This window comes from Bufo bufo, chromosome 6, assembly GCF_905171765.1.
Source record: "Bufo bufo chromosome 6, aBufBuf1.1, whole genome shotgun sequence".
NCBI lineage: Eukaryota > Metazoa > Chordata > Amphibia > Anura > Bufonidae > Bufo > Bufo bufo.
This window is the reverse complement of record NC_053394.1, coordinates 307,744,733-307,758,559: the sequence shown is the minus strand read 5'-3', so window position 1 is coordinate 307,758,559 and position 13,827 is coordinate 307,744,733. Positions and strand designations below refer to the sequence as shown.

General features: G+C 44.4%; 1 protein-coding gene across 5 annotated transcripts in view; it reads left to right on the top strand.

Annotated features, from left to right (window-relative positions):
• SKAP1 (src kinase associated phosphoprotein 1) overlaps positions 1-13,827 on the top strand; it is a 624,187-nt gene that overhangs the window by 37,035 nt on the left and 573,325 nt on the right. For all 5 annotated transcript variants that reach the window (XM_040436618.1, XM_040436619.1, XM_040436621.1 and 2 more), the window contains exon 3: positions 2,733-2,758. In XM_040436618.1, coding sequence (XP_040292552.1) covers positions 2,733-2,758 — 26 coding nt within the window. The remainder of the gene's footprint in view (positions 1-2,732; positions 2,759-13,827) is intronic.

The following is a 13,827-nucleotide window of genomic DNA, read 5'->3' as shown; positions in this document are numbered from 1 at the left end:
CAGAAAATACTTCTAACTCCGTGGGGAGTATTCTGTCTATTCTAGATTTTCTTCAAGAAGGTTTTAATAAAGGGTTAAAACCTAGCACTCTTAGAGTCCAAATTTCAGCTTTAAGTGCCTATTTAGACGAAAAAATTGCTCTTAAGGCCTCTTTCACACTTGCGTTGTCCGGATCCGGCGTGTACTCCACTTGCCGGAATTACACTCCGGATCCGGAAAAACGCAAGTGTACTGAAAGCATTTGAAGACGGAACCGTCCTCCAAATGCTTTCAGTGTTACTATGGCACCCAGGACGCTATTAAAGTCCTGGTTGCCATAGTAGGAGCGGGGAGCGGGGGAGCGGTATACTTACAGTCCGTGCGGCTCCCCGGGCGCTCCAGAATGACGTCAGAGCGCCCCATGCGCATGGATGACGTGATCCATGTGATCACATGATCCATGCGCTTGGGGCGCCCTGACGTCACTCTGGAGCGCCCGGGGAGCCGCACGGACGGTAAGTATGCTGCTCCCCCGCTCCCCGCTACACTTACCATGGCTGTCAGGACTTTAGCGTCCCGGCAGCCATGGTAACCACTCTGAAAAAGCTAAATGTCGGCTCCGGCAATGCGCCGAAACGACGTTTAGCTTAAGGCCGGATCCGGATCAATGCCTTCCAATGGGCATTAATTCCGGATCCGGCCTTGCGGCAAGTGTTCCGGATTTTTGGCCGGAGCAAAAAGCGCAGCATGCTGCGGTATTTTCTCCGGCCAACAAACGTTCCGTACCGGAACTGAAGACATCCTGATGCATCCTGAACGGATTACTCTCCATTCAGAATGCATTAGGATAATCCTGATCAGGATTCTTCCGGCATAGAGCCCCGACGACGGAACTCTATGCCGGAAGACAATAACGCAGGTGTGAAAGAGCCCTAATCCGTGGATCATTCGCTTCATGAAGGGAACCGTCAGACTCAGACCCCGGAGTAGACCTCTGGTCGCTCCGTGGGATTTAAACTCTGTCCTCTCCGGTCTCACTAAACCCCCCTTTGAGCCCTTAGAGTCAGCAAATATCCGATATCTGACCCTTAAAACAGTATTTCTAGTGGCCATTACCTCTGCACGTAGCGTTAATGAGATACAGGCTTTCTCGGTTAAAAAACCCTTCATGACGATCAGGGACGACAGAATAATTCTAAGGTTCGACAATTCCTTTCTACCTAAGGTTGTCTCGGAGTTCCATAGGATGGAGGAGGTGGTTCTTCCTTCATTCTGTGAAAATCCCAGATCTAAAAAAGAAGAGGCTTTTCACACTTTGGATGTCAGAAGGTGTGTTCTGAAGTATATATCAGAAACTAAAGACTGGAGAAAATCTAATAACCTATTTGTCCAATTCTTAGGGGGGTAGGAAAGGATTAAAAGCGTCCAAGCCGTCTATTTCACGCTGGTTAAAATCGGCTATCTCAGAAGCCTACATAGCAATAGGGGAACGACCCCCGGTAAATATCAAGGCTCATTCAACAAGGGCAGTTTCGACTTCATGGGCGGAAGAAGCATCCGCTTCCTTGGATCAGATCTGTAGGGCAGCAACCCGGTCGAATCCTCATACCTTTGTAAAACAGTACAGGATAGATATTGATTCTAAAAGAGACCTATCCTACGGTAGGAAAGTTTTACAAGCAGTTGTCCCTCCCTAATTGACTAATCTGTTAGTTCTCCAAGTAAGGTGCCGTCATGGAGGGGAGGGGAAAAGTTGAATTAGTCTTACCGGTAATTCCTTTTTCGCGAATCCTCCATGACGGCACCGCTTATATTCCCCCCCCCCAAAAAAAAAAAAAAAGACTAGTTATAAAATTAAATAATTAGTCTAGAGTTATATGTATGAGATTTAATATGTATAACAGAGAATGGATAAATAACTGGTGAAGGTCACGAATGAGTGTGTAAGTTTAGGGCCTGTCAAGTCCAGAAGACACTGAAGATAAGTGAGGAGGCAGGCCCTTTTGAACCTTCCTGTCCCTGCCTGGCTGGAGGAGGAGGATAATCTCCAAGTAAGGTGCCGTCATGGAGGATTCTCGAAAAAGGAATTACCGGTAAGACTAATTCAACTTTAAATTCCAACAACTTCTTTTTCTGTAAGTAAAAAAAAAGGGAAAAAATAAAAATGCCCACAAAAATCAAGGATTAAGGCTGGAATCGGGCAGTTTTTGTGGCAACTTGTGACCAGGAGTAGATCCAAAAATAAGGAAATGTATAAAGGAAATGCTGTATCTTCTCCTATGTTTGGCTTAAACTGTAACAAGAGCTGCATGTGTGATTCCAGGCTAAAGAGGTTTTCCCACAATGGACATTTATCACCTATGTGTGTATAGGTGAGGAGAAGTCAGTGGAGTAGCAGTCAAGTATGCGAGGTGCCCTCCATTCAAGGTTTATGGGACTGATGGAGATAGCAGAGTGCAGCACTTAGCTTTTTTGTCAGAACTGTAGCCATTGAAAAGAGAAGCTGGGTGCATGTTTGACCACTGCTCCATTCAAATTCCTCCTTACTACAGTCATGTAGTGGAGAGGAACTGTGGGCTCAGGGCCCCTAGTTCTAGTGATTGGTGGGTGTCCCAATGTTGTGACCCCTCAGTGATCAGACATGTCCATTGTGGGAAAGCAACCTATTAAAGTTAGTTATAATATGAATTGGTATGTGCACTAGAACTGTTTATTGGCTAATCATACTTATTGTTGCTGTGTTTTACTTTTAGGTACCCTTTGAATTTTCTACTGAGCGGTGAGTAAATTGTAAATTAGCTACACTTTCTTGTGATATATACAAAACACTACTCACAAAAAGTTATGGATATTTGACTTGTGGGTGAAATTTTAGGATGAACCTAAAATGCACCCTAACCTTTATAGGTGAGCTTAATGTGACCATCTGTAAACTTTTGAATGCACGTGTCCAACTGTTCAGTGTTTCAGTACTTTTTGCACAAATTGCTGGTCTCTAATAGGAGGCTTAACGGCAAAATTCACAACAGGTGTTTGATCCATGAATCGCCCAATAAATTTCCGGGTTCAATTAGAATTGATATTTAAACAGTCCTCCTCCATGTTGTTTACATTATGGCATCATTAGACCAAGACGACACCTAACAATTCATCAACAGTACCTCGCCATTGTGAGTCTTCAAGTAGGATGTCACAGAATGTCTTCAGCAGGTTGCAACATAGATACACAGAGACCTGGAAGAGTCACAGAAAGGCATAGAAGTGGACGTCCTTTGGGCACATCCCACACTGATGACCGCTTCATTGTGAACAATGCCCTGCGGAACCAGATGATGAATGCCACACAACTTCAGGCACATTTAAGGGAGGTGAGAGGCACCCAAGTCTCACGTCACACCATTCAAAACCTCAGCGTGGTCTGCGTGCTAGACAACCTGCAAGGGTATGTGACCACAGTAGTCATTGTGTTGCATGGGCCAGGGAGCAGTGGGCTCTTCACTGATGAAAGTCGATTCACACTGAGCAGAAATTATGTCCGCCAACAATGTTGGAGACGTCAAGGAGAGCTCTGTGCATCAGCCACTGTTTGCCTTTGGTGGTGGTGGCAAGTGTGCCTACTGAATACAGAACTGCCCTACACTTTGTGAATGGTACAGTGACAAGCCCATACTACTTAAATAACATCATTAATCCAGTCATTGTGCCTCTGCATGAACAACACAGGCCTAATTTCATCTTCATGGACGACAATTCGCTAGCTCAGGTCGCATCATTAGGGAATGGCTCCTGGAGACTGTGGTACCTCAAATGGAGTGGCCTGGATTTTCTTCAGACCTGGATCCCATTGAAAACCAATGGGATCAGCTGAGTCGCCATGTAGAGGCTCGTAACTCTGTACCCCAGAACCTCAATGACCTGAGGGCCGCCCTTCAAGAAGAGTGGGATGCCATACCTCAGTAGATAAGTCGACTTGTGAACAGCATGAGACGTCGTTGTCGAGTTGTAATTGATTCTTAAGGCCAAATGACAAGTTATTGAGACTGACATTTTTGTGGGGGTATACTCACCACTGTTGTTGGCTTTTGTTTCAATAAATTGTTTGAGATGAGGAAATCACCGTTGCTGCTTCTACTTAAATGCCCTATTTTCATGATATAATATCACTGCAGCATGAACTTTTTACATTTTCCATAAATTTCACCCGAAAGCCAAATATCCCTTACTATTTGTGAGTAGTGTATTTGTTCTTTTTTTTACTCTTTATTGTTTGTGGGCAGTTGTGTGTAGCTCTTCCAAACAATCTACAAAGTATTGCTCAACACATGTGAATTAAGTTTTATAAACTCCCTGTGCATGCACTCTAAAAAATCAGCTTGGTTATGCAACAGATACAGTTTGCGTGGACATGTGTCCTTTATGAGGTTGTCAAAATCTGATCGGCTGGGGTTCTTTGGAGTGATGGCATAATTTTATTACAAGTACTTGCTCTATTAAAGACGATGGGCAGTGTAATGAACAGGAAGCAGCGCTCGCTTGGAGCACCGCCTCCTCTTCAAAGTGGTTAATCTGCAGGGCTGCTGGGTGTCGGACCCACACAGATCAGATATTGATGATGTATCCTGATGATAGGTCATCAATATAAATGACAGGACAACCCCTTTAAATTAATCCCCTGTGAAAAAAATCCAACCTGTGCTTTGGCCAGTGCTGGGAGAGTGGGGGCAATGCCTAACAGAGATTCAAAGAAAACCAAAAAGAGTATTCCTGTCTTATGTAGCACCACCTTAGGCACTGCACTAGTCATAATACCATGTGTACATTTTACCAAGAGTGTGACATCTGCTGTATATATTTGGCACTGCCAAGGGGATTCCTGAAATCCATCATACATTTAGGCCCCTTTCACACGAGCGTGACGGATTGGCGCCGGATGCGTTCAGTGAAACTTGCACCATTTTGCAAGCAAGTTCAGTCAGTTTTGTCTGCAATTGTGTTAAGTTGTTCAGTTTTTTCGGCGCGGGTGCGATGCGTTTTAATGCGTTTTGCACGCGCATGATAAAAAACTGAAGGTTTACAAACAACATCTCTTAGCAACCATCAGTGAAAAATGCATTGCATCCGCACTTGCTTGCGGAAGCAACGCGTTTTTCATGCAGCCCCATTCACTTCTATGGGGCTGCGTGAAAAACGCAGAATATAGAACATGCTGCGATTTTCACGCAACGCAGTAGTGATGCGTGAAAAAAAATGCTCATGTACACAGACCCATTGAAATAAATGGGTCCGGATTTAGTGCGGGTTCAATGCGTTCACGTCACGCATTGCACCCATGCGGAAAACTCGCTTGTTTGAAAGGGGCCTTAGAGTGTTGTGGTGGAATGGGCTTAGGTGATGAACCTGCACCTTCGTCAGCAGATGTCAACTATAATATAGCTGACACTCTGCTGCAGTAGCTGCGATCTGGGAACTCTGATCCTCGCCATTTAATTAGATGCTGAAGTCAACACTGACCACTGAGTTCAAATGGTCAGACAGAGGGAGGGAACTCTCTCTGTAACCCTGATTACATAGCGCTGATAGGTTGCTATGGCAGATGGGGCCTAACATTGGCCCTGTCTCTGGTGCTACATAATACAGACATAATACACTAAAGTACAGAACAATTTCATGAAATGCTCTTCATCCCGCTTTGTCAAATATCAAAAGAGGAGTCACTCTCTGTTTCTGAAAGTTTGTGTATGACCACTTGGAATCTCCAAGTAAACTGGGATTCGGTATAATTTACCACTCTGGAAATTTCTTTAACCAGGCCAATTTTCAGTTTTAGCAATGAGCCTATCTAACTACAAATACCTAATTTATTTCTGAGCCAACCTACATGTATTTGATATATTATTTTTCACAAGACACCTTAGTCCTTTCTTTTGCCATTAGATGACAGATATAATACTTAAAAAATATATATTTAAAGGCTTTCTCCTGGAATGATTTAAAATGGCTGCCAGCAACCTGTCCTCGAATATGAAAATGACTGGTTGCCTCCACTTGCAGTGCTGCCTAGTGGGGTGAGGAAGTGAGGCTTCTCTACACTGCTCTTCAATACATGGTAATGATGCGATTCTGCCTACAATATGCCGTCATAGCTGAGCATAGTGTAGTATATGCAAGTGCCTGAGCATAGTGTATATAAGTCCCCGTCTCCCCACCCCTCTAGTCAGCCCTTCAAGTGGATGCAACCAGTGCTGTTTTTACATTCTAGGATAGGTTGCTGACAGCCATTTTAAATAATTTCCAGAGAACCCCTTTAAGGTAAAACTGTGAAAAAAAACATATTTTTTTTCTTTTCTTATCAATTTTTTTTCTATTACAAAAGATTTCAAGACAACATTTCAAATTTATTTATTTTTGTTCTGATTCCCTTCCAGCCCACTTGCTGGAAAAACTGCTTAAAAAAGATGTGTGTGACTCCACTCTAATAGAGTATTCCTTGGCACCCTGAATAAATGTAGATGTTTGTTGTCATGTGAAAGGTTTAGTACTCTTTTGAGGGGATTTCCAGTGATATATTATCACGTGTAAACCATAGCGATTTTTAAGACCTAATGGAGAAGACTTCCTGTAGATTATTTAAAGAGGACCTTTCACCACTCCTGGCATACCATGCATTCCCAATGTAATAATTCTGGAGCATCTATTCTTATGGCTCTGTGTTGTGCCATTCCTTTATTATTTCAACTAGAAGTTATAAATGAATTACTAGCAGTCTGCAGTAAGGGTACAGAGGGATGGTAACAAGTTGGAGATGTGTACCTGCAGAGAATCACTCTATCCAATCAGTGCTGCCATTTTCAGACTGTGCAGGTACACCCCCCAACTTGTTACCTCCCCTCTGTACCCTTACTGAAGACTTATAGCAATTCATTCATAACTTCTAGTTAAAATAATAAAGGAATGGCACAACATAGAGCCTTAAGAATATATGCTCTGGAATTGTTATTACATAGGAAATGCATGAAGCTATTAAAACAGGCATGTCAGGATCCTCTTAAATTTACGCTGTCGAGACATGTACCAAATTTATCACAGTACCTCATGCTGGTTCATAAATGTGGTTCAGGGCTGGACATCTTTGTCTAACTGCATACCAGCTATTAGTTAGTTTTGCTTGAAACAACATTTTATGCCAGCATTGTAGAACAATTTTGGTGCAAATAGCAAATCTTAGGGCACGGTAGTTTCCAGATAAGCCACAGTCATTTTGGCAGCCAAGGCACAGAGCATTTCTTTAAAGCTAGATACACTAAAATGAACTAATTTGCACCTAATATGTTGACACAGTTTACAACAATGTCTAGATGCACTCACATTAGAAATGTGAGCTATTGTGTCTAGCGCTGGTAACACCAAGCTGCTTCTAGCTCACTGATTTTTATGAGCTGGCCTGCACAATAGCAGGAATCACTCCGTCGCCTATGTACAAATGGCTCCAGACTGAACTGAGCTGCTGAGTATGTGTGACCACTGGCACTAGACAGATTAGGTGAATGATCTAAGACAGGATCAAAACAATACCAGGATAACAAGTATGTACCAGCAAAATCTAGATGCAGAAATGTTTTTGTTAATTAAAAATTATGTTTAGCATTATCTAATAGAGAAATGTAATGTTAAATTGTTGGATTACTACGTAGATACTGCAGGGGATACGTTATATGGTTATATGCCTTCTCTCACACTCTGCTTTTATGTACAGCCTGTCTACTTTCGTCTCTGTGAATATAATTCCATCTGTTCTGTACCTCCACTTCATTAGCTGTTCCACCAATAGGGATACAGATGTAAATTAAATTTAATGTGTTAAATTAGCCCCCTAGATAGGCTTGATTATTTTGGCTACATTTTCAAAAACAATAGAATTCAGTGGATAGGCTACTTACTTCTGAAGCAAAATGTTCTATTTAACCTGTAGGATACCAGCGCCGTACATGTAGGACGCCGGGAGACTTAATGAGTCCCGGCGCCATTGGCGCTCTGATCGGGCAGCCGAGCCCCTGCTGTATACGCAAGTATCGGTGAATACACAAGTTCTGGCGTATTAACCCCTTGTATGCCGTGGGCGACACTGACCGCAGCATGTACAGGGTTTGAGGAGGGTATGGGCAACCTACCCCACCCCATCAGCAAAATAGTATGGTATCCACTTCCAAAACAGCTTGGGCAGCGCCAGGAGCGTTGCTAGGTTAAAACATTCGGGGCCTGGGCCCCTGATGTTTTGTCCCAGGCCCCGAATGTCATGTCTGCCAGCTAGATACAACTGTATTGCCGTCGTCAGTTAATTTAATCCAGGGATGCTCAACCTGCAGCCCTCCAGCTGTTGTAAAACTACAACTTCCACCATGCCCTTCTGTAGGCCTATTATGGGAGTTGTAGTTTTCCAACAGCTGGAGGGCCACAGGTTGAGCATGCCTGATTAATCTAATGCACTGGAAATGCTGAAGGACCTGTGGCAACATCACATGTCATGTGACCAGAAAAACAGGAGGTGGTTGAGAAGGACCTGCAATGATGTCATGACCATCATGACTAGTGCAGGAGAGGACGGCAGTGACAAAGTCCCTGGGGAAGAAGCTGTGGTGATGTCTGCTACATGAGGAGAAGTATGTGAAAGGAGAGGCAGAGCAATGCTGGGAGTTGTGATTATTTAACTGGAACTGTGTGTTGGAGGCGGCTGGGGAGGGGGTCATGTTATTTACATGGGACTGCATGATGGTGGCTGTAAGAGGGAGTGATGATATTTACATGGGACTGTATGTTGAAGGGGGCTGGGGGAGGGAGTGATTTTATTTACATGGGACTGTATTGATGGGCTGTGGGAGGGAGTGATGTTATTTACTTGGGACTGAATGTTGGAGGGGGCAGGGTGATGTTATTTACATGGGACTGTATGTTCAGGGCGGCTGTTGGAGGGGATTATGTTATTTACATGGGACTGTATGTCGGAGGGGGCTGGGGGAGGCAGTGATTTTATTTACATGGGATTGTATGTTGATGGCGGCTGTGGGAGGGAGTGATGTTATTTACACGCGACTGGATGTTACAGGGGTCTGAGGGAGGGAATGATGTTGTTTACATGGGACTGAATGTTGAGGGGGTGATGTTTACATGGGACTGTATGTTGGAGGAGGTGATGTTATTTACATGGGACTGTATTTTGGAAGGGGCTGTAGATAGAGAGGGATGTTATTTCCATGGGACTATATATTGGAGGGGGCTGGAGAGATGGTGTGAAGTTATTTACATGGGACTCTATAGCAGAGGGAGCAAAATAGTGTTATTTACATGGAACTGTATGTTGGAGGGACTGAAGGGAGATGAGTGATGTTATTTACATAGGACTGTATTTTGGAGGGGGCAGGAGAGATGGTGTGATGTTATTTACATGGGACTGTATGGTGGAGGGAGGAATAGAACTACAGGGGGCACTGCAAATCAAGGGGACATTATGGCCGTTCTTATTACTACTGGGGGCTCTATAGGAGGGATCCACCTTATTTCTACTAAGAGCTCTATGGGGGGCCTTATTACTACTGAGGGGTCTGTAGATAGCTTTATTACCACTGGGGGAACAATAGGGGGCCTTATTTCTACTGGGGGCCTCTGTGAGGGTATTATTAATACTGGAGGGCTCTTCTACTAATGGGGGCACTCTTGGGGAGCGTTATCACGGTTGGGGGCACTGTAGGGGATAGTATTACTAATGAGGGCATTCTTGGGGAGCATCATCACTGTAGGGGGCAGTATTACTAATGAGGGCATTCTAGAAGGGAATTACTTATTGGTGGGACTATGAGAAGCACTATTACTATGGGGGCACTCATTTTTCTTCAGGATAGTATTTGGGGGTATTGGGGGGGCACAGCGAGCAGCAGGATAACACTGTGGGAACTCCAGGTTGGGAGAAGAAGATAGAAATGTGAGGAAGCTAAGATGTCTGTATGTCACACTCTGCAGAGATGAGGCAGCTGAAAGAAGTTGTATGGACCAAATGGAGAAGATAAGGACAGAGAAGATCTACATTGGAGGAGACATCACCTGGGAGGCAAAATGCGGTGTCTGGGGAAGGGGAAGGGGGATGTCGACTTAGAGAACTGGGCCATATTCATTGGGGCTTGGGCCTCTGATCTTTTGTGACCCTAGCAACAGCCCTGGGCAACGCTATTGACTGCTCATCTGTGCTGGTGACATCACCAGGCTCACTGCTCACAGCTCTGTTCCATTGAAGTGAATGGGGCTGTGCTTCATAATACTAGTCCTTGCTGCTATCCAGTGGACGGCGCTGTGCTTGGTAAGCTGTGATGAGGCCGCAGCACTCGCCAGAGCTCCAGTGAGCGCCACTGCTTCCTCAGACAGCTGATCAGTGTGGGTGCAGGGAGTCGAACCTCCTCTGATGTCACACCGGTGACAGGTTTGAGAAGATCTGAAAGATTATCTGCTCATTAGTGATTTGACAGCATCTTTTGGTTTCATTTTGTCTGTGTGTTGCTTGTATGTCCACACCTCCTGTTCAGGTGTGGATCATGTGACCTTTACCTTCCCCTATTTAGTTGGACTCCACCCATCACTCCTTGCTCTGGATAGCTTCATTTGGTGTTGGAAGAGCTGGAGTGTGGTTCTAGTTGAAGTCCTGATCATCCATCATCCTTAGAAGTTAAGTGTTCCGCTTGTTGTGTTTTGTATTCCTCCCCTCCCCTCTGTTGTTTACTAGGCCTCAGTGAGATGCTGGTTCCTTCACCAGGGAAGGAGCGGGTTGTCTCTGCCCTGTCATAAGTCTAGGGCATCTGAGGGCCACCAGGGTTTTCTAGGTTCCTGTGTATGGGCATCTCTACCATCGAGAGGTGCCCATACAGATAGGAGTTAGGGCCAGGAGCAGGGTTTCATAGGTGGTGACCCTTTTCCTTCCCTAGCGGTGAGGCCTAGTGTCTTTTCCCTTCCTTCTTGTTGTCTTTTGGTGTTCTCCCCTACTACATCATCCGTGACATCTGATCTCCTTGATGATCTATCCTAAGAATAAGCCATAAAAATGAAAATAATGGAGAACCCCTTCTGACCATTGCACTGACACTCACTGTATTACAATAAAGGATGTATTGTAATGCACTGTAGAGGGGAACAGACCCCAAAAGTTAAAGCCCCATAGTGGGACAAAAATAAATAGTAAAAAAACATAACAAAAAAAAAATAAGTTTCAAGTTAACAAAAGTGCCTCTTTCTCATAATTAAGTCATATAAGGCTACTTTCAGACTAGCGTTCAGAGAGGATCCGTCTGGTTTCTGCACAGACGGATCCTCTCCTATAATGCAGACGTTTGGATCCGTTCAGAACGGATCCGTCTGCATTATAGTTTAGAAAAAATTCTAAGTCTGAAAGTTGTTCAGACGGATCCGTCCAGACTTTTACATTGAAAGTCAATGGGGGACGGATCCGTTTGAAAATTGAGCCATATTGTGTCAACTTCAAACGGATCTGTCCCCATTGACTTACATTGTAAGTCTGGACGGATCCGTTTGCCTCCGCACGGCCAGGTGGACACCCGAACGCTGCAAGCAGCGTTCGGGTGTCCGCCTGCTGAGCGGAGCGGAGGCTGAACGCTGCCAGACTGATGCATTCTGAGCGGATCCGCATCCACTCAGAATGCATTGGTAGCTGGACGGATGCGTTCGGGGCCGCTTGTGAGACCCTTCAAACGGAGCTCACAAGCGGAGCCCCGACGCTAGTGTGAAAGTAGCCTAAAATTTTAAAAAGTAGAAAAAAAAAAGAAGAAAAATGAACATATTGATGACCGGCTCTATAAAAATATCACATGATCCGCCCCGTTGATTGAACCTATGTAAAAAAACAAAATAAAAACTGTACCAAAACAGCCTTTTTTTTTTCTTTTTTCTTTTTTTACCTTGCCTCACAAAAAGTGTAATACCAAGCAATCAAAAAGTCATATGTACCCCAAAATAGTATAAATTAAACTGGCACCTTATCCCATAGTTTCCAAAATGGGGTCAAGTTATGGATGAAAACGAGCCCCTAGATAAGACATTTACCTGAAAAATAAAAATATGGCTTTTCGAAAATGGCAACACAAAAACAATATATATAGTTTTCCTTTTCAAAAATGCTTTTACTGTGTAAAACTTACCAAAAATAAAAAAATAGACATATTAGGCATTGCCATGTCTGGAACGACTTTCTCTATAAAAATATCATATGAACAACCCCCTCAGGTGAATGCTGCAAAAAAAGTTCAATGGTGCCAAAGCAGCATTTTTTGGTCCCCTTGCCTGACAAGTGTAATACCAAGCAATCAAAAAGTCATATGTGCCCCAAAATAGTACCAATGAAAATGCCACCTCATCCTGCAAAAAATGAACCTCTACATAAGACAAATTGAAAAATATGGCTGTCAGAAAATGGCGATGCAAAAACATAATTTGTCTTTACAAAAATGCTTTGTGTAAAATTAGTAAAATGTAAAAAAATAATTATATAAACTTTGTATCTCTGTAATCGTACTGACCAGGGTTGGGCGAATCGGGTATCAAAATACTAAGCTGAATTCAGCTTTGTTAATGAGGCATAAAGCCAAGTTTGGCTTAGTATTTTAATACAGTAAGGTGAGATATTTGCTGAATCTTCATAAAGACCTCCGTGGAGGCAATACATTTTACAGTAGGACGGAACCAGTATTCTTTAAGTTTTTAAAATAATTTGATTCGGATACAGCAATCTGAACCCAATTCACTCAACCCTAGTACTGACTAGCAGAATAAATATAACATTATTTTTGTTGCAATAACAAAACCCAAAAAGCAGTGCATTACCATATTTTTCGCCCTATAAGATGCACCGTCCCATAAGACGTACCTAGGTTTTTGAGGAGGAAAATAAGAAAAAATATATTTTTAACCAAAAGGTGTGCTTTTGGTGGGTTTTGAACTAATGGTGGTCTGTGCATGACACTACTATGGGGGATCTGTGGGTGGCACTGTTATGGGGGGGGTCTGTGGATGGCACTGTTATGGGGGGGGGTCTGTGGATGGCACTGTTATGGGGGGGGGTCTGTGGATGGCACTGTTATGGGGGGAATCTGTGGATGGCACTGTTATGGTGGGAATCTGTGGATGGCACTGTTATGGGGGAATCTGTGGATGGCACTGTTATGGGGGCAGATCTGTGGATGGCACTGCTATATATGTGTCACCCACAGATCCCCCACCCCATAACAGTGCCATCCACATATCCCCACCCCATAATAGTGGCATCCACAGATGCCCTAATATACCGGAGCTAAACCTGTGGGAGGGAGGAGGGGCGGTGGCATTTAAATGTGGTGGGGCCGGTGCGGTCACTGTACTCCGGCCCCGCCGCTCACTCATTGCTTTATTGCCTAAACCTTTTATAATAATAACTTTAATTGAAGTTCGATCCCCAGCCCCATCTGTACTACTTACTAAATGTCCTGTAGCAGGCATAGCAGGGCGGGCGGCCGGCCGTATCTCACTAACGTCACGTTCCTGCGCCGCCTTCATTCATAAAGTAGGCGGCGCAGGCACGTGACGTCAGTGAGTTACGGCCGGCTGCCCTCTCTGCTATGCCTGCTACAGGCCGGCTGCCCCGCCGCATGACACCGGCCCCTCCTCCCTCCCCCTCCAGCTGAGAAATCGCAGTCTGCGATGCTGCAGCATCGCCGACTGCAATGTAAAATAGCAGCATTCGCCCCATAAGACGCAGGGGCATTTCCCCCCCCCCCCCTTTTGGGGGGGGGGGGGGGGGAGTGCATCTTATGGGGCGAAAAA